Source organism: Dasypus novemcinctus, chromosome 10 (genome assembly GCF_030445035.2).
Source record: "Dasypus novemcinctus isolate mDasNov1 chromosome 10, mDasNov1.1.hap2, whole genome shotgun sequence".
NCBI classification, from domain to species: domain Eukaryota; kingdom Metazoa; phylum Chordata; class Mammalia; order Cingulata; family Dasypodidae; genus Dasypus; species Dasypus novemcinctus.
The window spans coordinates 127173665-127197663 of NC_080682.1; the positions used below are offsets into that span (position 1 = coordinate 127173665).

General features: G+C 45.6%; 1 protein-coding gene across 2 annotated transcripts in view; it reads left to right on the forward strand.

Moving 5' to 3' along the window:
• Positions 1-23999, forward strand: part of FAT3 (FAT atypical cadherin 3) — a 539827-nt gene that overhangs the window by 449463 nt on the left and 66365 nt on the right. For both annotated transcript variants that reach the window (XM_071218314.1, XM_071218315.1), the window contains 2 exons: positions 30-183; positions 2249-2482. In XM_071218314.1, coding sequence (XP_071074415.1) covers positions 30-183; positions 2249-2482 — 388 coding nt within the window. The remainder of the gene's footprint in view (positions 1-29; positions 184-2248; positions 2483-23999) is intronic.

Here is a 23999-nt window from a genome sequence, read left to right on the forward strand (position 1 = left end):
TTTAATCACCTCTCTTCATCTCTGCCCAGGTTACATATACAGCATTATTTCCTGAAGACATTCCATCAAATAAAATCATTCTGAAGGTCAGTGCCAAGGATGCTGATATTGGATCCAATGGAGATATACGATACTCACTCTATGGATCTGGAAACAGTGAATTTTTTCTAGATCCAGAAAGTGGTAAGGTGAAATTTATTCTTTGGGTGACTGTCATAGTTAACTGCTGAGAGAAGCTCTTTAACTCTCCTGTAGCTTCATCACAAGTGGGCAGCTAATACATGAGAGCTTGATGCGATGCCCTGCTATGTTGGACTCCAGGAAATACTAAGATCACATGGTGTCTGGAGAGGGGTACTCTAGACCAAACGACGTTTATTTGGCTTATAAAACATGCCCTGACCTCACCTACGTTTAGTAACCTCAAGGAATGAGACAATTCTGTTTGCTTCTACTGTTTCTCATATCCATGAGTTAAGGCACCTGCCTCTAAAGGATATAAACAGTTACATCACAGACACAGGTCTCCACACAAACCAGACAGCAATGCACAGTACAGAGGAGTTCCCCATATCAAAATCACTTTCATGTCCGTGATCCTTATTAACACATTTGTCTAGCTTTTATTGAACATCCCTGCTTAGTTTCTCCAATTTGTAAAATTTACAAGGTGAAAGGGTATGTAAGCTCAAGCCAGAGACATGCAATGAAGGCCAGAACTACTGGAAAAGGCATTTTCTGTGGAGTCAGACTATTTTACTGTTGTGTGTAGAATGGTCCACCCAATGGCAATTTCGAAATGAACTCTAAAGATTGACTAGCTTGCATATTCCAGTGTTTGGTCATGTTGAGTGAACAGTAAACTAACTGTTGAGGCTACAGAATGGTAATGGGCCATCTCTACCCCGACACCCATGTCAGCTGTATCCTACTGGGAAGCCCTGACTTAGTCCGTGGGAATATGGGCCTGGTTATTCTGTATTCAATTACTAACAGTTATGGGGAAGCTAATAGACATCAAAGCACTTTATGATCTTTATGGTAGACCCCAAGATGACCAAAACAGACCACACGCAGAAGGGAAGAGAAACACTTCGAACCACTAACAATGGTGATGAAAGGCAGAGGGAGTAAGGTGCAAGGGGAGGTATAAGAGGAGTTGTACCTGGGCACAGAGGAAGAAGTAGCTAATAACCTGATGAGAGGAAAGAGGAAACTGCGCTGGGACGCAGGACACCACAGGAGTCTGGGAAGGGACATGACCGACACTGTCACTGGAGGGAGGAGCTTCAGAATGGCTGTGGGAAAAGCAGCGAGAAAAATAACTTTGGTCCAGATCATGGAGGGCCTCGCATGCCCCGCTGAAAAGCCCCTGGCCGCTTTGCACAGGAAGGGGAAGTGACGCCGTCTGCGCTTGAGGAGCACAGGCGGGCGGCGGCAGGGACTCCTTCAGGGAACTGCTCGGTCCAAGTGCTGCCTACTTGTTTCATGCATGAGTCATATACTTACCACCAAATATCACTTGTCAAGTCTGGCATCATACCTCTCCATTTCTATTGGAACAAACAAACATTTTTCTCAATGGGGGGTTGACGTCCAGCAGCAGCGCAGGGTTGCAGTGGTTAAAATAGAGACAGAGCTGCATACCTGCTGGTAAACAGCTGCTGCTCCAAGCTCCTCAGTACCCCCAGCCGCAGCCAGGGCCTGGCTCCGCCCCCAGCAACTGCAGACCCTTCCCCAGACAGCTGCTCCAGCTCTGAAGTCAGCTTCTGTTACGCTGCTTTGTTTCCCCCTGAAGATGGGATAAAAAGATGTTGCCTATCTGGAAGCGCACAGCCTGTCCCTCTCTGTCTCTGGATTGTTGGCGTTACTGACCATTAGAGAACTTGGGCTACTGGGCTCTTCTCTGGACTTTAACTGGAGAGTGGCGGGCACCCGGAGAGGGAGCAGGCCTCCAGAGAAGAATCTGAGGCATCTAAGAGGTGGGAGCTTTCTCCTGCGGCCGCGAGAAAGATCCCTAGTGCCACAGGCTCATAGCGCGATGCGTTCCGGGTCTTTGAAGGTCACGCAGCTGCTTAGCTGTTCCAATCAGAGTCCCATAATTTCCCCTGGTGCCAAAAAAATGAGTCTGATCTCGTTTTCCAAGTGAGGGGCACTTACACCAAATGTTAGCAGTCCTTTCTGTAGTGGGGTTCTTTCGAATTGCTTCCCACCAGTCAAAGCTAGCTTTTAAAACGCTTTCCCACAGGCGAGCTGAAGACTTTGGCTCCGCTGGACCGGGAGAAGGTGCCCGTGTACAGCCTGACGGCCAGGGCCACAGACGGCGGGGGCCGCTTCTGCCAGGCCCGCATCCTCCTGCGCCTGCAGGACGTGAACGACAACCCCCCTGCCTTTCCTTCCGCCCAGTACCACGCCTGCGTCTACGAGAACACGGCCGTCAAGGCTCTGCTGACCAGAGTGCAAGCCTTGGACCCCGACGAAGGTAAGGATCCCGCCAGGCGGGCGCGCCTTGGCTGCGCCCGGCCCCCTTCCAGGGGCATGTGCGCAGCACACCACAGTTAGCGCTCTGCTAGCGCCCTCAGCGCGCCGGGGAGAACCTCTCCTCCTCCTAGTGCTTGAAGAAAGGTGCTGTGAATCCCTTTAACAAAGAGTTTTTAGGCTTTTTATTTTCTTTTGAATAAAAATAATAGCTTCCTGACTTGCCTGATCCTCCTGGATGTGGTTAAAATGCTGTGTCGTAGAGCAAGGAGAATTCATTTCCATTTCTATGAAGAATTGCATCCCATGCTTCAGCTGAAATATGACAATCTCGATTTATTGCGGTGCCCCACAGTGCAAAGACCAATTACTAAGTGTGCTGCCAGTCCAAGGTGGATTTTTTAAACTGTCATTTTCCAGAGCGTTTTTGGTCACATATAAACTGGCATTACTAGGCAGGGTGGGGGTGGGGGAGATAAGAAGGAATTAGGGTTGAAAGTTGCTAATAAAGTTTGTGTTAAAATCCACTTTACATAATGAGATGGTGAGTTAGAAAAGACTGGAGTTAATTGCTAGGTAGTCCTTCTAGAATGCATAAATTATTGAGGTGACTACATGATGGAATATAAATACAAAAGGGCAAATAGCCTTTCAGTTGTGCATTTTAAGAGCTGTAAATCAGAACTGGGGAATGATGGGGTGTGTCTGCTTTGCTAAATACAGTATCTTATTGCTTAATTCTGAACTGAAAGAAAAATTATTGGACTAATGGAAAAGTAAATACACGATAATTAGTTGAAAACAAATGTAGGACCCAAGGTCTCTGCATATTTCTCCTCAGAGAAATTAGTGGCTACCTCATTAGCATAATTTTCAAGGCTGAGAACCAACCCTTTAGAAGTCTGTATAGTATAGAGCTTTGTAAAAAATGGCAAACAGGGAAAGGCTTTTTATCATCATGTAATTATGTAATACCTACAAATACTTTTCTTATTAAAGGAGGATTAATAAACATTTCCTGGACTCTTTATTAGCACACTTTTAAGGGGAAAAAGTCAGAAATCATGCAAATGAATCTTCTCTTTTAATAACTTAAATTTGATTTTGAGAATTTGTAATTGGGACACAGATGCAATTTTAAAAGCTGTTCCTATTGCTAAGCTATAAGCTAAAAAATTGGACTCTTTCTACTCGCTCCCATCAAGAAGGAATTGGGTCTGCTCCAGTACCAGAAATGGCAGGAAGAAGCTGTCTAATTAGTGCACAGATGTTTCACCAGTGGCACTGGGAGATGTTTTGCAAATAGTGGTGAAGAAAATACAATCTCTGCCTCTTTTTCACTTCTTTCTGAGACGGCTGGGAGGAGAGAAGGAGAAGAAAGGCTGTGTCCACTGATTTACAAGGCAGAGACTATAAAAGCCTTTGAAAGGCCAAACTAGAGCAAGAGCCCTACTGGGACCCTGCTCTGCTCAGGGCTCGATTAGCAAAAACCTGTGTTCAGAGCTTCAGATAGAGACAGACTATGGGTGCTGCTGACCCCATGCAAAGTGAAGTCAGCAGCCGTGTGTCCACCTAGGAATACGTTAAACTCTAGTGTGGGCCACCAGATTCTGCTTCATTTTATGTTTTTATAGCAGGTCTCGCTGAGCTTATGTAATAATAACAATGATAAAAGAACTAAGATAGGCAAGTGGCTCAGGTGACTGGGCTCCTGCCTACCCCACAGGAGACACGTGGTTTGGTTCCCAATGCCTCCTAAAGAGGACAGCGAGCTGGTGTGATGGTCGGGCGTGGCAAGCTGACACAACAAGATGATGCAACAAGAGACACAAGAAGAAAAACATAATGAGACACCACAAAGCAGGCTGTGGAGGTGGCTCAGGTGATTAGCTGCCTCCCTCCCGCATCAGAGGTCCCAGGTTCACTTCCCAGTACCTCCTAAAGAAACAAGGAAGACGAACAGACACAGCAAATGCAAACAACAAGGGGGTGGGGAGAAATAAACAGATAAGTAAAATAAATCTTAAAAAAAAAAAAACTAAGATAGCTGGGGAAGTACAAATGAACACTTCTAAATGACACCTTTGAGCACCCACTGTGTCCCAGGCAGCGTGCTGAGGTCTTGGTCAGCGCTCACAAAGGTTTTCCAGGAGCAGGGGCATCAGTCTGAGCTGCCATTCACATGAAATGATTCAGAACCCTTGGGTATAAGAGACCAGGGTTGATGGCGTTTTCTCTTTCCGCCTGATCAGAACACTTACTTTCTCGGGCGTGACCCCTGCCCAGCCCTTCATCAGGATCACAGACGAGTGAGCTGCATGGAGGCCACCGCGCTGTAGACTGGGGAGTTCACCCTGGGGCAAATCGAGCCTCTGCCCTGAAGGGGAGGTTGCCCCCGAATGGCCAAGACCGAATCTAGCCTCCAGGGCCTTCGTTTGGTCAACATGGTGCTCAAAAAGTAACTGTCAGGGGATTTTTATTAGAAATTTAGATTTTCTGAAAACAAACAAACAAACAACACCAGCACTCAGAAGACTCAACAGTTCCAGGCCCACTGTCCCGGAGTTGGGAGCGAAACAGTAGCTGCCCCCTTGGTTCCAGCCAGAAGCCCCCGCCCCATTCCCTGCCGCATCACTGGGGGGTGTTTGGGTTTGCAGTCCATTCTCCACAGAGACCAGGAAATGTCTGCTTTTTACAAAAACTTGTTATTTTGAAATAATTACAGGTTCACAAAAAATTGGAGAAAAAGTTACTGGGAGGTCCCATGTATCTTTCACCCAGCACTACTCTGCCACTCCAATGGTCACGTCCTGTATAACTGTCAGTTTAGTACACTGTTAAAACTAGGACGCTACCACGGGTACCTTCCACAGTGCTTGCTCAGGTCTCATCACTTTTACGAGCACTTCTGTGTGCACGCATGTGTGCATAGCTCTGTGCAATTTTATCACCCGCAAAGCTTCATTCACCATCACCGTGTTCAACTCACAAAACCGTTCCCCCTTTGTGCGTCCCCCAACTTCATACCTGCAACCCCCTCAGTCCCTAACCCCTAGCAAGCCACTAACCTCTCCTCCATTTCTATCATTTATTTCAAAACTGTTACTCAAGTGGAATCAGATATATGTAACTTTGTGAGAGTAGCTTTTTTTTCCTCACCATAATTCCCTTGAGATTGTACAAGTTTTCTGATTAGATTTTTATTATTGTTATTATAGAAGTTGTAGGTTTACAGAAAAATCATGCATAAAACACAGAATTCCCATATACCTCCCTATTATTAACACCTTGCAGTAGAGTGAGACATTTGTTACAATTGATGAAAGCACGCTTTTATGATTATACTATTATAAAGTAATAGTACACTGTGGACAGGTTTACATTAGGGGTCACTGTGTGGTACAGCCCTACGCTGTTGTTTTTTTTTTAATTTTCTACTAACATACATACAAACTAAAATTTCCCCTTTAGGGGAAGTATATATTTATACACACATCCAAGTATATAATTCAGTGCTGTTAATTATATTCAATATTGTGCTACTATCACTACTGTCCAGTTCTAACACTTATCCATTAGCCCAAATAGAAACATTACAATTGAAGCACTGAACCTGATGAAGATCATTTGTGCAAATGACAGGGCTATTTTGTTCATGAAACTTTCTTTTGCTCCGTATATTCCTCCTCACCAAGTATATTTCTTTACATAACGTAGCAAATATTTCACCAGCATCTGACCACAATACATACTAGGTCACTGTTCATTGCAGAGAAAAGACAAGGAGATATTATTCTGAAATCTGAATTCATAGGTTCATGAATTCAAGGTCCTCTAAATGGCATGCTATACTTTCATATCTTACTGCTTTTCTAACTTTAAAACATGTAATTGCTTGTTGCGAAACAGCCCCCTCCTGTGCTGAATTCATTATTCATAATGAACCAACCTTAATGATAGAATAACTGCCTAGGTCAGGAATAAAATAAAAATAAAGGAGAACAATATCATTTTAACTCGTTTTATGAGTTTTAAGAAATAGCACATCAACTATCTAGATTTTAGCATTAGTTTTCTGTAAATTGGAAATTTCCTCAATCACATAAACCAGTGACCTGACTTCATGGCCCAACATTTGTAAAAAGTTAATCCTTTCTATAATGATGGGGAGACTTTTGTTATAGTAACCCCTTGGGACCAATATCCTACTATTTAGTCTACCTCTTGGAGGAGCGAGGGGCATGAATTTGTGTCCAGGTTCCGTGTTTTGAGCGTTTTTTGTTTTTTGTTTTTTTAATGCTAGCCAAGGGACTATGTGGTGATGAGGACCAGAGCTAAAATTCGTGGCCATCTTAGGCAAAATAACATAAAAACAAAATGTTAATTTGCATTGGAAAATATGCTATAGCCCATGATTTATTGTGAGGCTAATTTCTCGATATTTGAGATGCAAAAAAGACATGCTTTCCCTCTTAAGGATCAGATGTAAAGCAGCTCATGGAAGGCCTTTCCTGTAAATATTTCCTGCAAGGTTTGGAACTGCTCTTAGGGATTTCAGAGAAACTTAGAGGTTCAGAACTCATGTTACAGTGTTTTCCATCCAATTTAACAAATACTCATGAGCACCTAGGTAGTAGATGCCAGAGAAGGGACTGTGAGAGTCTCAAAGATGAGGAATTTGCAGTGACAGGCCTCAGGTAATATGCCGTTTACAGAGGGGGATGAGTCAGGGATAGACATTCCTTCAGTATGAATATATGGGATTAGGATTTCAACAGTCAGAGCAGGAAGGCGTTTGGGAAGAAAGGAGCAATGAGAAGAGAGGAGATAGCCTGAAGCTGGGGGAGTGTGGGCCCCACCAAACAGGGAGATCCCCAGGCTCGACTGCGGAAGCACGCTGCGTGCTGCTTTTCAGTCATTTATACTGACACATGTATATTTACAAATGAAATTTATGATGTTGGGAGTTTGCTTCAAAGCAATCTGGGAGTGTGGGTGTGAATATAGGTGAAAGAGTTTGGGCTATCGTTTGATAATTGTAGAGGCTGACAGGCTCATAACCTGCTCAAACACTATTATATTATTCTCTCTACTTTTGTCAAGGCTTTTTTTTTTTTTGAGGTACCAAGGCCAGGGATCAAACCTGGGACCTCCCATCTGAGATGCAGGCACTCAACTGCTTAAGCCACATCCACTCCCCTGTCAAAGTTTTTCAGTTTCCTTAATATAAGTTTTAATTTTTCTTTTAAGGTAAGGAATGTCCCATGTAACTCACCATCCTAGGGCAGAGGACTCCAGACACAACTAAACAAGAACTCTGGTCTCAGGATTTATTTCCCATCGAAAGACATTTCCCCTGCATTCACCCAGTTCTGGAGCAGGTAATCCCACTGTGGTCACAGCTAGCTGCTGGCAGCTCCAAAAGTCACCTCCTTCCTGGGTCACGTCCAGGGGGAGCAGTGATAGCCTCTTTCTCAGAATTTGTGATCCTTGGGTATCACTGGTCCTGACTCAGTCCTGTGTCCACTGCTGCACCACATGGATAATGGTTTACATTATAGTTTATACTTTCCTCCCATCCACCCAGTGGGCCATGGCAGGACATATAATGTCCAGCATCTGTCCCTGCAGTACCACCCAGGACAACTCCAAGTCCTGAAAATGCCCCCACAACATATTTCTTCTTCCCTCTCCCTACCCTCAGCAGCTACTGTAGCCACTTTCTCCACATCAGTGCTACAATTTCTTCCATTACTAATCACAATATTTCCATAGTAGAATACCAGTAAGTCCACTCTAATCCATACTCTATTCCTCCTTCCTGTGGACTGTGGGATGGTTATGTCCACTCCACCTCTATATCAAGAGGGGGCTTAGATTGCGCATGGATAATGGATGCAGTTCTCCTGCTTGCAGCTGTAGGCACTCTTGGCTCCCTGGTGTGGTGGTTGACCTTCTTCACCTCTCTGTTAGCTGGCTGGGGTAAGTCCAATAAACCAGAGGGTAGGAGCTGCAAGTCTGCTGAGGCTCAGGGCCTGGCTATCACAAGGACAGTCCAGAGATTCAGGTCTCCTGAGTGTACACCAACCCCAGCACCAACCACAGGTCCGGTAAAAGTAACAGAAGAAGCACACGTAGAAAGGTCACATCAGAGTCCAACTCCGTCACACTCAGGAACACAAACTCGAAATAGAGCCAGCTGACATGGCCCTGAACTCCAGAGCCATCTGCCATGACCATAGAACCTGTGGGTCTCTGTAGCCCTCAGGAGAACCAGCACCTGGGCTTGTATCTACTTTGTCTCTGGGACCCTGCTGAGGCATACGTAAGCGTGACCCCTCTATTGACCTCCCAACTCTTTTTGGAGACTCATAGCCAGATAAACTCATTTGTCCTTTCCATTTCCCCCTTTTATTCCAGGTCAAAAAGGAGTTTTTAACACCTGATACTACATGTAGGCTGAGATGTTCTGCTGGTCTGAGTTGACCCCTTTATTCAAGGTCTTTTTCTAGTTATATCATCAGCTGGTACTTGGTAGTAACCCCTCAGCTTCAGGGAAGCTCATCCCCAGGAGTCACGTCTCACACTGGGGGGAAGGTAATGCATTTACGTGCTGAGTTTGGCTTAGAGAGTGGCCACATGTGAGCAACATGGGGGCTCTCAGGAGGTAACTCTTAGGCACCCTGCAGTTCTAGGCCTAGTTCATATTTCAGGTGCACAGGCTCATAAGCATAGTCATCAGTATCAAGGGCTCATTGTTGGACCATCTTTCTTTATTGGTCTTTTCCACTTGGGGGACTCTTGCTGTTCCATTGGGGAATGCGATAGAGCTCTCCTGGCTAGGAACTCAGCACTCCCTCAGTTGTCGTTTTAACTGTAACCACTATAGAAATATCCAAACATTTTTATGTGCCCTGTATACATGCCCAGGAGAGCTCCCTCCCAACCATGTGCCCCATATCAATAACATAGATTACATAAATGTTACATAAAAAGCATAAGGGATTCCCATATGCCCCACCCCCTCTCCCTCCCACACTTTCCCCATTAACAGCATCCCTCATTCGTGTGGTGTATTTGTTAAAATCGATGAACGCATATTGGAGCATTGCTACTAACTGTGGATTACAGTTTACATTATAGTTTACACTCTGTCCCGCACAATTTTGTAGGTTATAAACAAATGTACAATGGCCCATGTCTGTCATTGCAATGTCATGCAGGAAATTCCAGCGTCCCCAAAATGCCCCATATTACACCTTTTCTTCCCTCTCCCCTCCCTCAAAATCTCTAGGGGCCGCTGCCTTTACATCAGTGATAAAAGTTCTTCCATTGCCAGCATAATAATAAGTCTATAGTAGAATAATAAGACTACTGTAGTCCATTATTCATTCCCCAATCCTGAGGATTCTGGGATGGTGATGCCCACTCTGCTTCTAACTGAGAGGGGCTCAGATCCCATGGGGCAGGGGATGGAGCTGTCTTGTGATTAAGTACATGCGTTATGTAAGTTCCTCCTTGTGGTCAGATGCACCAAACTGGACAGGAGGTCTTGCCTTCTAGGGATGGACAGTTGTGATGGGAGACAGGCTGCACAACTGAACGAACACTCAAAGTAAAATGGAATAAGTGTTAAAATAGCATCTGTAAGAGTAAGGGTTTATAAGGAGTAGTTAGATATTACATCTTAAATGCTAGTGCCTTATGGCAGGGTTAAATTATAAACCAGGATTTTCTCCTGGGGCAATTCAGGAAGGATTCACAAAGCGATACTAGAATTTAAGTTGGGATTTAAGGGTTGGGGTTAAGCATGAATAAGTAGAGAAGAAAGGAAAGGCCCAATAGCACGGAATATGAGAGAGAGCAAGAATTTTATTAGGCTCGACTAGGCTGAGAATTTTTAAAAGTCTCAGTGGCTTGGTACAAAAACAGTTGAATTCTTGTCCCTGTGAAGTGCCGGTTGGTGACAGTCCGTCCAGTGACCCTGGGACCTTGTCCCTCCATCCTATGAGCACAGCCGTCTTGACCCTGGTCTTCCAAATTTGCCTGTGTGGGAAGAGAGGGGTGGAGGCGGCACCGCGGCTCTTCCCTGCCTCTGCAGTGGAGGACCACAGCACTGCTCACGTGCCCTGCCAAGACCAGTCCCCTGCTGGACACCCGCCCAGGAGCCAGGAAGCGTACGGAGCCCCAGAATGTCCTTTAGGGCCAGTCATGTCTCCATGGTGATGCAGGCAGGAAAGGGCACTGAGGTTGAGATTCCCGACGGATGGGGAGGGCACACCAGGCCAGCACTGAGAACCAGAAGGAAGGAAAGGAGCGGGAAGAAAGAAACCCAAAGGGAGTGCAGGAGAAAGGCTGCGGAAAGCCAGCGGAGGCACATTTGCCCTCAGACATCTCGACGCAGTGAAAGGGTCTACGTCCAGGAGACCAGCAGGGTGGTGGCTGAGCTGGGCCCTCTGAGGAGGCACAGGGAGTTTGTCCCAGGCGCTGGGGAAAATGGGGTGGGAAGTAAACAAGAAGTGAGGAGGAAAACGGCTCCACCCAGCGAGGGCTTTGTCGCCAGCAGTTTACAGTGGTCCAAACAGTGGAGTGAATGATATTAAGAGAAAATACAAAAAATGCTCTCACAGTCTTCCAGAGTGATGCCTTCCCCACAAAATTAAAAGTTAGATCCTCACATTAGCAGAGAACAGGAAAAAGAAAAAAAAAACTTCTGTTGACAGAATGTTTCCATTTTGATCCAAGTGTTTGATTTTCTGTAGACTTGGACATCCTCTGTTTTGCACAAGCATTCGCTATCAGAATGTAAACTCCTTATCCATGTGGGAATTCATTTACTGAGTATTGGGAGAGGGAGATGGCCCCTTGACCCCTGTGCTGTACGCCCGTGACGCGGAAGTTGGAATGAAATTGGTTTTCCACAGCATCAATCTTGTCAGAGGAAGTGAAGAGCTAGCCCCGTGTCTTGGAGAACTGTTTACTCTGAGGGAGTACCTCTTTGTCAAGGCTCAGAGAAGTAGTTATCTGAGACGAATGTTCATGAAAGTAACCACCGAGGATCATAAAAAGATCTTTCTGACCAAACGAGTGCAGTAAAATCCATCCCGTTGCTTTCCTGCTTCTCCTGACTCATGTTAGCCTGTGTGCCTGTCGCTGTGTGAGAGTCGTAGAACAAGGCTGGTGAGGGAAGCCTAAGAGATGAGATAATCCCTCAGGGACAGTTCGTGGACAAGCTGCTCGAACGCTGACTTAAACGCAGGCAGAGTGCTCTGCTCTAACGTTTGCTGCGTTTTTCTGGAACGGAGTCTTAGGAATCAGACAACATCTACTCCTGGAGCTCTCACTCCACTTCCAGTTTGTCTGCTGAAGCAGACATTCAACTACCTAGGATGGCATTTGAATTTAAATCTTCCTGTATCTCCTGCCTGGTCTCATGGAGGGAAAAAAAATAAGTACTTTCTGAAATTCCAATCTATAGAGCACTTAGCTTTGAAAAAAAAAATCTGACCAAAGAGGTAAATTGTGAAGCATCTTCTTCCACTGCCTTCAGAATCTGAGAGTGTGGGACTGCAAGGAAGGACAGACTCTGGAATCAGGGAAGTTGACTGTCATCCCTCCAGAGGGAGGACATCCCGGCACCCCACCCAGGGGCGTGGAGCTATCCCGCCATTTTCCCTTGTAGGACTGAGAAAGCACCCTGCACCTCCTTGGACCTCGGATCAGGCCGTGGGGTGTCCCCGTAAATCCTAAGGACAGACCTGGTGGGAACCAGACTGGTCAAGAGTCTGGGTGCACAGGGAAAGCCCTGGGGCTCAGTCCCTGGGCTCCGCACAAGGTGGGCGGTCCTGAGCAGGTCCGTCCCACTGCCTCCCTAGTGCGAGAAGGACGATGCTGCCGCCTACTTTGCCAGCCTCAGAGGGTTGGTGTGAGGCTCATACATGAGAGGTTGGAAAGCACTTGAACTGTGTAAGGCCACATCGTCCCTCGCTGGAGTCAGAGCTCCCACAGCCCTTCACAGCTGCCCAGCATCGATGGGCTTCCATGCCTGCTCTCTGCATTCTGGAACCCTCCAAGGCAATTCTGACTAAGAACTTTAAATGATAATCATCATGATATGACTAGTAGTGTCTACTTTTTGAGCTTCTACTACATTCCATGCACTGTACTTTTCTGTACATTATTCCCCCTTCCAGCAAGTTGGCATAGTTAAATAGATAACTTTTTTCTATTTAACGTATGAATAAACTCTGAAGGCCTAAATAACTTTCCCTGGGCCACAAACTAGTTGGTGGCAGGCTGCAGAAAGGAGCCAAGGGAGAGTTAGTTAACAGATATCCAGCTAATATATAAAGTCAAGGAGAGCTAGTTAAGATATCCAGCTAGTAGTTAGGCATCAAGGAGAGCTAATTAGCAGATATCCAGCTAGTAGTTAGGAATCAAGGAGAGAGCTAGTTACCAGAGATCCAGCTAGTAGTTAGGCTATGGTCTTTGGCTGTGTTTCTAAGAAGTGGACCCCAGGCCAGCAGTATCAAGTTCACCTGAGAGATCCTTAGAAATGCAAATTCTGCATAAGGAACCCTACACTAGTCGTGTTCTCAAACTTTATCTTGGATCGGAGTCACCTGCAAGACTTGTTAAAACAGGTGCTCTCCCAGAAGTTCTGAGGCTCTGAGGCTCTGGGATGGGGCTGATAATCCACATTTCAGACCCATTCCCAGGGCATGACGTAGGGATCCCTGGACAACACTTTGAGAACACTTGCCTGGGGGTTCTTAATCCTTTTGAGTCATGAGCACTTTGAAAGTCTGAAGACAGCTGAGAACCACTTCATAGAATCATGTATTTCCACTTATAAAATGACAAAGGTTACTAATAAATGTGCTCAAATACTTTTTAAAAGCTATTAGATAGTTACATGAATTTCTTCCTGAGACATTAAATAACAAGACCTAATATGGTCTAATAATTTTCCTATTTTGAAATATGAAGTAGTGATTAGCAGAGGTGTGTGCAGCAACTGTAAAATAATATGAAAATATCACAGTGGTTTGTTGCTGACGTTTATGATTGAATGCAGTGCCAAATCCATGTAGAGGTTAGCAAAAATAAAGATGTCAGCATTTGCCCTTGTGTGGTGGCCTCAGAGATGAGCCCCATGGTGGGGTGTTCATACCCCACCCTTGAAGTGGGCTCGGTGAGTCGAAGGCCACTGCGGGGGTCAGTTACAGGAAGCCGTGGCTTCCCTCTCGCTGTCTGCCTTGCGCTCTCTTGATCACTGGCGGGGAAGCAGGCTGAGGAAGCCCGCGAGGAACCCACGTGGCCAGGAGCCCAAGCCTGCCACAGCCCCCAGGGAGCTTCCACCAACCCCCCCCCTCCTTCAGCTCGACGGCAGCTCTGGGAGACCCTGCGCCGCGGCAGCCGGCGGGCCCGGCCTCCATTCCTGGCCCGCAGAAACCGTGCGCAGGAAAGACTGCGCGCTTCATGCTGGTGAGTCGGGGTGTAGTCTGGCACAGAGCCAGAGTGAACGCAATGCCCTGCAACATCCTGAATTTTCTCCACAGATGCTCATGGATCCCTGACAGTAGCCTTATCCTTCCACAGGCTCCAGTCTCTGAGGAAGAAGTAATCTCATTGTGGATCATCACAATCAAAGAAAGCCTTGGTTCTGAGGGGAGGGAGGGGGGAAAATATGTGTAATATGAGGCATTTCAGGACATTGAAACTGTCCTGAATGACACTGCAGTGACAGATACAGGCCATTATAGATCTTGGCATAACTTACAAAATTACGGGAGAGTGTTTAAACTATAATGTAAACTATAATCCACACTTAGTAGCAATGCTCCTGTATATGTTTATCAATTGTACAAGTGAACCACACTAATGGAGGATGTTGGTAATGTGGGAAAGTGTGGGAGGGGGAGGGAGTGGGTGTACGGGAATCCCCTACATTTTAAATGTAACGTTTATGTAATCTAAGTATCTTTAAAAACATTTAAAAAATGGGGGCGAACTTGGCACAGTGGATAGGACGTCCGTCTACCACATGAGAGGTCTGTGGTTCAAACCCCGGGCCTCCTTGACCCGTGTGCAGCTGGCCCATGCACAGTGCTGATGCGCGCAAGGAGTGCGCCCCATAAGGAGAGCTGCCCAGCGCAAAAGAAAGTGCAGCCTGCCCAGGAATGATGCCGCACATAAGGAGAGCTGACACAGCAAGATGATACAACCAAAAGAAACAGATTCCCATGCTGCTGACAACAACAGAAGCAGACAAAGAAGAAGACGCAGCAAATAGATACAGAGAACAGACAACTGGGGTGGGACGGAGGGAGGGGAGAGAAATAAATAAATAAATAAATCTTTAAATTAAAAAAAAAAACCTTAAAAATAAGAAAGCCCTGGGGGTACAGTCACTTTGAAGGGGGCTGAGGATGAGTGCCGCGGGAGCTGTGGGCTGCCCTCCAAGCTGCTCTCACGGCTTCTCGCTGGGGCCCGAGGCTCCAGGCCTGTGGATGGCACAGGCCTAGGAACCGAGGGCAGCACCACCACAGAGGCCCTGGACAAAAACCAGTCAAAAGCCTTCTTCTGAGAAGGAAACTGAGGCCCAGGGACAGAGACTACCCATCGATCCCTTGCTTAGCAGCAGAGCTGGATCTAAAGGGAGGTTATCCTACTCTTCAGTCCAGTGCTCTTTTCTGTATTCCAGGATTTTCCACCAGAAAATGTTTCAAGATGGATTTAATCCTGATTTCAGCTTATTTCCTTCCTAAGTACCATGTCTTCTATGCTTTTTCCTAATGCCCTAGAAATTGTGACTACTAAGTGCCGAGGTCAGGGATTTAATTGTTTTCCTCCCCAAAGCTCTGTTGTTCACTGCAGTGTTAAATCTTTGTTGGCTACTGAGGAACTCCTAACCATCAGTAAAGGTTAAATAATCCTCCCCAAAGGCTGAGACCGTGAGGCATTCTCTGGGGATCTTGCAGTTGAAGGCCTTTGTCTGGCTTAGATATTGGAAAGTGTAATCTGCTGTTCGGAGCCTTGCTCCCGAGATCACAGAACCCCCTACCTGTGACCACAGTACGGCAGAGGCAGATGTTGGTGCACCCACTGCAGACAGGAGCAAGGTTCATAAAGGTACCTGCTGAGTAGGTGTGGTGCTGAGACCCCACGAGCCCTTCCCGGAGCCTCGTCTGCAGTGTGTCTGACAAGGTGTTGGGATCTGCAGCCCCCATTTCTGTGGCGTGGTGCCCTGCCTTTTGGGAAGCAGCAGCATATGGTGGCTATGGGATGAGACCTGATGAAGTATCCCAGTCCCACCTCACGTAGTCCATCTGACCTTAAATAAGTTCCCTCACCCTTTGAGCCCCCATTTCTTCCCAGGGCAAATAGAGATATTAATTTGCTTGTTTTCCTACCAGATGATAAGCTCCTGGGCCTGGGAAATCAGCCTCTTTCCTTTTTTTTTTTTTTTTTTTTTTTTCTTTTTTTGTTTAAAGATACAGAGATAATAAAAAATGTTACCTCAAAAAATATGAGGTTCCTCCATACCCCACACCCCACACCCTCACCCCTCCCACATCAACAATCTCTTTCTTCATTGTGGCAATTCATTGCATTTGGTGAATATATTTTGGAGAACTGTATGGATTATAGTTTACATTGTAGTTTACACTCTCCCCCAGTCCATTCAGTGGGTTATGGCAGGATATGTAATGTCCAGCATCTGTCCCTGCAATATCATTGAGGATGATTCCAAGTCCCCAGAATGCCCCCACACCACACCTCCTCTTCCCTCTCCCTGCCCGCAGCAGCTCCTGTGGCCGCCGTCTCCACATCACTTCTTGATGTGTCCAAGCACAGCACCGTCTACCAAATACAGACTGAGAGGTGTTTGTTGAGCTGCCGAGCTGGAGAACTAAGTTAGATACTTCACCTAAATAGCAAATATGGAGTTTTTATTACTCCCTTCAGGGTTTCAAAGCTTTCACATACACAGCCTGTGCCTCCTCATGCAGGAAGTCCTCAAAGGCTGTGGGAATTCCCTCACCACAGAGAGTTGTTAATGTCTGCTGCCAGTCAAGGCTTAAGTCAGCGGCAGAAACTGACTCCCCTAAGCCCGAGGAAACAGGATCCCTTGAGTCGAGTTCTAAGAACTACCTCCTTCCAAATTCCAGGAACCAACAGCAGAGATAAAGATAAGGAACCAAAATCAGACAAACTCAGTTATCAGTCCTGCCTGTGCATCAGAATCCCTTTGAGAGCTTTTAAAACTAACCAGATCCAGAATCTGACTCAGAAAGTCTGGGATAGAGCCAGGCATCCCGCCTCCCCAATTTGGTTGTGATTCTGTGCATAGCTTAGCTTTGCTTTAAGTTGTTTCATAAGTTGTTACACTTCTTAAAATCTAGTTTCTTCCAAATAGGGGTCACAGCACTAGCCGTCCGATGAACAGCTAATTCCTTCCTGAAAAGGATATCTTAGAGAAGCTTTCTAACCATTGGCCACAGAGCTTCGTCCCGTAAGCACACCCATTCTCACACCCCTCATCCTGAGCTGCCATGGGGTGCAATCTCACAGGGACTCACATACAAGCACCCCCTGCTCAGTCTGCTTTGAGCTTGTGGTGGGGTCAGGATCTCTGTGACTCTGCCTGGGGTTGCCTTCTGCACCCCCCTCTCCAGATGGCTCCCTCATCTGTTTGCTCACTGTTTAAGTTTATTGTCTGCTCCTTGTGGGACATCCCATGTGGAGGCAGCTGCTCTACTCCTTGAGCCATAGCCACTCCCTCCTCATTTTGTTTTTGTTTGTTGTATGCTCATTGTCTTGCTTGTTGTTTTCGCTCTTTGTGTACTTGTTGTTTGTCTCCTTTAGGAGGCACTGGAAACAGAATCTGGGGCCTCCCATGTGGAAGGCAGACCCTCAACTGCTTGAGCCACATCTGCTCCCCTCTTTCTCCTTTTGACTCCTCAGAAAGCCAAGGGGCTTCCAAACCCAGGGCTGGTGCTCTGCCTGCGGGTGCCCCAGCTTACCCACTACCCAGGGAGGAGCTTCTAAAGGCACTTCAAAAGAAGGGATTAGAGAATCCATTTAAAAGTAACTGCTAGTTCCATGGACCTCCTCATGGCAACTTTCTGTTTTATTTCATTCATCTGAAGGCGTATTTCAAAGAGAAAAAAGAGTGGTTAGTTTGAGCTGTTTCACTGCAGTGGGATTTTATGTGCCCCTCACAAAGAATGAGAGAAAAATCTTAGGCCAGCCATCTTCTGTTATTGCTTAATTTAAGTATAAAAAAAACAGTTTAAAAAATTATCCCTTGAAATAACTTTGAGACCACTGACAAAAATGGTTTTCTATATAAAGTTAGTCTTTCTGAGCAGACACTAAAATGAGTAATGGAAATATCCAGGAAAAGAATCCTTATAGAATATAAAAATATCTTTTTCTAAAATTATTTCAAATGACATGTATGTTGAAAATTAAACTGGTCTGGGAAATAATTTGAAAATTTGAATGCTCTCCAAAATTTATATTAAAGAATTGTTTTCCATATACATGATTTTTTATAGTATTTCTTCTATTTACTGAAAACATAATCTGTGTCTACAGTATAACATTTAGAATGATAATGAAAAAGTTAATATAAGTCATTTCCAACCACTGTTACCATTTTGCTACAAGTCCCTTCACTCTTTTTCACCATATATCTTGTTTCTTTATAAAAATGTGGCCATAAACTAGATATGATTTTGAAGCCTGCTCTTTTCACTTATTCCAAACATATTTCTATGTCATCATATATTATTTTATGTTTTTATTTGATGTTTTGCATAGTAGTCAGTGATAACATAATTTATTCAACTAGTCTTTGTTGTTGGAAAGCAGGGTAGTTGTCTGTTGCTGTTTTTTCCCACAAGTGTGAACATCTATATAGCAAGAGCTCTTATATATCTGGGAAGGTTTTATATACATTTAGAATATCTGTCTGTGCAGTTTTAACATTAAGCATTCCTGATTCCTCCACTTTCCACCCTTCCCAGCTTCATTTCGTTTAACTCGTGCATTTGCAGTGGACACGTGCGCAGTGTGTTCATCACCTGCCTGCGTTGCATTGGTATATTCGGTCCGATGCTTGTTCTGTCCTCTAGTTGTTTCTTCTGCAGTTCAATGTGATTGCTCTCTGACTATGTGCCAGGTGCTGTGCTCAGTTCTGGGGTCCACAGGGGAGTAAGACACAGTCCCTCTGCCTAAAAGTGATGTTCGCCTGGTGGAAGAGAGCACATACCTGCAACTAATGATGATGTAAAACTATAGGCAAAAAACATGTCACGAGAGCACAGAGGATGGTGTCATGGGAAATTAAGGCAGCCATTCCAGAGGAGACACCACAAAGACTATGTGGGATTTGACAAGGGTAGCTGGAAAGAGAGCCTTCCAGGGAGACAGAAGAGCTTGCGCCAAACCTGCAGGTGTGCACGGCGCCTTGAGGAGTGGCGGTGCTGGTGAGTGTGAGGGGCGTGGGGACCAGAAGAAGATGAGAAGGCCTCCTCGAGAGCTGTCACTTCCTCGGTGAGAAGTGGGGAGCCAGTGGCTATCTGAGCATCTGGACAGGATTGGATGCGGAGTTTCAGAAATTTAGTTCTGGTTAAGTTTGCCCAGGAGGGGACAGACATACGGTTTACAGTCAGGAGCCTCTGCAGCAGCCTCGCTCAGAGGGGTCGGAGCCTCACCTGGCTATGGGAACTGGCTACAGGACATCCAAGAGGTGGCTCAGATTCCAGAGAACTTGGCAGTTGGATTCAGATTGATGAAGGAATATGTAGGAAGACATGGGGAACTCTAGTCTGAGCAATTCTTCCTAGAGTTAGGGAGCTCCACTTCTCACCTGAGTGCCTGGAGTCGTCCCTGCAAAACCCAGGTGGCACTCAGCAAGTCCTTCCTAAGCTGGAGAGTCACGGACAGCACCTCAGGCGAGAGGACAGAAGCCTTCCACTTTTCAAAAATAACAGCAGCAACTATTACAGTAGCCAGTAGAAGAAAACAGCCCAAATGCTCCCCAGAAGGTGACCCTGTAAACAGATGGTGGTATGTGTGTACCATGGGGTAGCACCATATTATTACAGATAATGCAGCCACATCTTTAAAGAACTGGAAGAAAAATATATCAACCTCGTGTTTTATACCCAGAGGAAATACTTTTCAAAAATGAAAGTGAGTATATCCATACAATGGAATACTTTCAGCCATAAAAATCATGAAGTACTGATTCATGCCCCAATATGGATGAACATCAATAACATAATGCTACGTAAAAAGAACCCAGACAAAAGGTCAGCATATTGTATGATGCCATTTATGTGAAATATCCAGAATAGGTATAAATCCACAGAGACAGAACACAGATTGGTGGTTAAACAGGGAAATGAGGAGAAACTGCTTAATGGGTACAGGATTTTATTTTGGAGTGATGAAAATATTTTAGAATTGAATGTACTGAGTTCCACCCCCCACCAAAAACAAAAAAAAGATAGTACAGGCTTTTTAGGAGAAGTCTGGATAGCCCCATAATGAAGAAGCACATAGATTGAAGAACCAAAGCTTTGCTTACCATTTTTCTTCAAAGTGTAATCCTTGTAGCTTATATAAGAACATGCCTTAATCACCAAGCTGTCATAAAGCCTGCGAAACTTAAACGTACTTATGAGATTTCAGACACTGATGAATAGCGTTAATGAAGGCAAGAGAAAGTGTTGGTTCAAAACCAGTTGTTAGTCTGGAGTGTGGGGTCAGGCATTGGCTGCCAGGGGAACATGAGGGAGCTTTAGGAGGTGATGAAAACTTCTGTCTCCTGATGCGGTTAGTGGTTACACGGGCGTATGTATCATGACAATTGATGAGCGAGACATTTAAAATGCGCTCATATATGTATATGAATTATGCCTCAGTGAAGTTGAAATAAAAGTAACTTGAACCAAAAATAAAATGAGTAGAGGCTGTTGAAATTGCTTCAAATTATGTCTTCCCTAAATATAATTTCCAGGTAAATTCAGATCCCTCTTTAAAAACCAGTTTACAGCAACTCAGTTCAGCCCACATTTTTTGCATGCTGCCTACTGGTCAGATGGTGAGCAAATATCAGAGAATCTAGGGGTGAGTGCCTAGACCAGGCCCTGTCCAGGCCGTCAGGGCAGCTGCCAGCTTAAGACACCCAGCAGGCATCACACAGCTCTTGCAAGGAGGACCCTTAGGCCTAGGGAGGCTGATTTTTCAGAGGAGGGAGAAAATATTTTTCACAAAGATCAGGTTAAAAAAAGACTCAATGTACTTACTCTGTTGGCAGCACTTGCCATTTGGTTTCAGTGCTGATTCTAACACCTTTAACAATCTCAACTCCAAAGCTGCATTTTTCCGACGTGGATTATATCCTTAAGGGTGGTCCTGGAGTGGGTATTTTTCTGAGTCCTGTATGAGTAAACCTTGACCATTTCACTGAATGGTGTGAATCTGCTGTGCTGTTGACGTTTCTTCCCAACCAGAAGACCCAGTAGCTCATCGTGACCAGACTCACAGTGGGCTTCTCCTCTTGTGTTGATGGCCCACGTGGGCCCAGTTACAGGGGAGGGTCAGCCCCCTGGAAATAATAAATTCAGCAGGCTCCATGTGTTTAACTTGGAAAAGAATCAGAATGCTGGGAGACAACCCCAGACCTCAGCCAATCTGGTTCTGTCCTTTTAAGATGATGAGGCCTGAGGCCCGCGATGTTCAGTGACTTGTGCAGACGTACTCGTGGCGTTTGGGTAGACGGGATAGAAGCAGTCTCTTCTAGGACCAGGCCGCATTGCTCCATATTAAAGCATTTTAAGTGTGGGCTTTTGAGGTACACTTCCAGGTCCAAAAAGTCTGTGTCTCCACTGGGCAGAGCTGAGAGGCACCGAGCCTCTGTTTAGAAACTTCCTGAGGGAGAAAAGAGAACTTTGACAACTTGTCTCCACGTTTCCCGTCCTTCCCTATTAGCGAACTTTTATGTGCTTTTTCTTTCCCCCAACCCCACTCCACAAAATGCCACTTCCTATTACTTCCTCTGAGTGAATAGGGATTTTACTTATGTTCTTTTTACTTGAATTTAATCCTCTGTGGGCCTGCTGGCTCCATTTGCAACAGTTATCGTGCAGAAACTTCACTTGCAATGAAAGTCATACTTTACTTGGTAGCCTGGCATTTCAACATTTTTAAGAAGGTGAGTCACTCTGTTCTCATTAGATTAGGCTCAAATTGGAGAGGAGAATAATATTTCTAAAAACACTGACACAAAATGATAGATTACCGTTAGACCTTAATGGAACACAGTGCAACGTGCTATAAGAGTATTAGACCAAAGACCAATTAGCAAGTGCGTCTTCTGGTAGGGTTCATCTTTTCTGCTGGGCGTGTAGCAAAGGCATGGTGGTTTGAAGGATGGCATTATCAAACACCCTAGGATAGAAAGTTTCCACTTGAGTAGCATGACCTGCATTCATTTATCAAAGACTGCCGTCCCATCTCCTGATAACATGACAAAGGCCCAAGTGCTGCACCAAAAGTACTGCCTCCAAGTTGACATTTACATGTCTGACTTAATTCTAAAAATCAGTGAAATCCACTGGAGTCGTGTCTAAATTTGAGTTTCTGTATGTTCCAAAAATATCTCCTGCTCTTTTTCTTGAGGACTGGCATGGTATTGGTGATGCCATTTAGCAAGTTTGGTGGTGTGGGCCCGCGCCCGGTGCTGGTCTGGTTGGTAGCAGGAAGGAGAGGGGAACAGGAAATACGGTTCTTCCTGACGCAAAGTGAGCGAGGATCCCGTTGGGGCAGGACTGGTGGGTGGGGATGGTGTTTGCCATGGTACAGCAGCAGAGCCCTGTGGCCCAGTTGAAATGAACAGGGGCGCGGTGGTCTTGGTGACTGGCTGATGTCAGCCTCGTAAGCAGCAGCCTCCCGGCCACAGGGCTAGCCAGCTGAGCAGAGCTTGGCGGACAGACAGAGGGACTCAGTGACATTTTCGATTAGACTTGAGCTGTCTGTCCAGGGGAGGAACTGCAGGCTACCCCCAGAGCGCCTCCCTTAGGCCCAGCCACTGCCAAGAGCAGCGGCCAGCAAGTGAGGCTCTCACCGCTCCTCACTCAGCTCCTTCTGGCACCATGGGTTCCAGAACAGGGAGTCCAAAATTGCCTTTTCCCTTAAATGATCCTCAGGCTTTCTGCGCAGCTCTCCTGAGATCCCTGAGGGAACTGAGCAAGGATCCTGGAGAAAAGTGGATTTGTCATGCAAGTCCGTCGGCCCTCGGTTTCCGTGAGGGCAGAATGGGTCTGGAGTTGCAAGCGGATGCTCAGGTGCAGCCCCTGCATGCATCTCCCACGGGGTCTTAGAGCTGCTAAGAGCTGTGTGCCCTGGGCTCGGGGTGCAGGTCAAATCCGCAGGGCGTGTGTGCAGTCTGAAAGCTTACACAGTGTGCCGTGTCAACCACTGATACGTTTCTGTGAATGTATTTTTGTGACTTCAAGAGTTCAAGGCCGCTTCCAGGACGCACAGCCAGCCAGTTCTGACAGCCGGACAGTGCAGTCTCCCCAGTCACATGCTTGAGCCCAGGAATGTGTGTTGAAGAATTTAATTTTGCAGCCTCTCCAAAAATAACCAAAAAGTATCCCCAAGCCTCTGCCTGGGCCGTATTTCAAGAAGCAGCAAGAAAAAAGGAATGCCTTCTCATTTTTAAGCCCAGTATCAGCAATACCAGAGGCTGATGTTTCTATATCACAGCGTAATTGTTTTGAGAGAGAGAAAAAAGTAAACAGTGAAACTTTGGAAAAAATGGACTCTCTGGAATGGAACCAAGAACTAGCTCTCAGTATTGACCTTTTGGTTAAAGCCACATAATGCAATTTATGTCATCCCCTCCAGATATATTATTTTATTGGTTTGCTGGGAATTTTGGCTTAAGGGAAATTGTACATTGGGTGAGTAAAATGTTTAGCTCATATTACTTCCAAATGCTTGTCCCCAAGGTGAAGTGTTACGAGAGAAAAAACACAGTCATAGCCCTTACCCTATAACAGCTTATAGTCTAGGGCTCCATGATTCACAAAAGATACTTTCAGATGGCTGTTGTGGCTACAGACTCCTGATGGAGGACTATTTTCATTAAGAACATTTACAGTCAAAGTGGTGCTTTATCAGCCTAGAAAGTTGTCCTATTTTACAATCTTAATTCCTAAGCTAAGTTTAGATTTATAAAGCATTTTGAAGTCTTAAGATTCTCAGTTGAAGACAGTTAAATCCATCTTTACTTGAAAACTAGAAGTCAGTCAATCACCATGCACTAGTTTACTGGTTGCTGGTGGGGCATTTCCTCGCTGATACACTTTAGCTTTAGTACATATTGAGACAGGATGGTACCTGGCTGGCTAAATGTGTGTGTTGAAATCACAGAGTTGGAGATCACCCTGGTTGTGGGGCCACTCACTTCTTGATGAGGTGCTCCAGTGTTCATT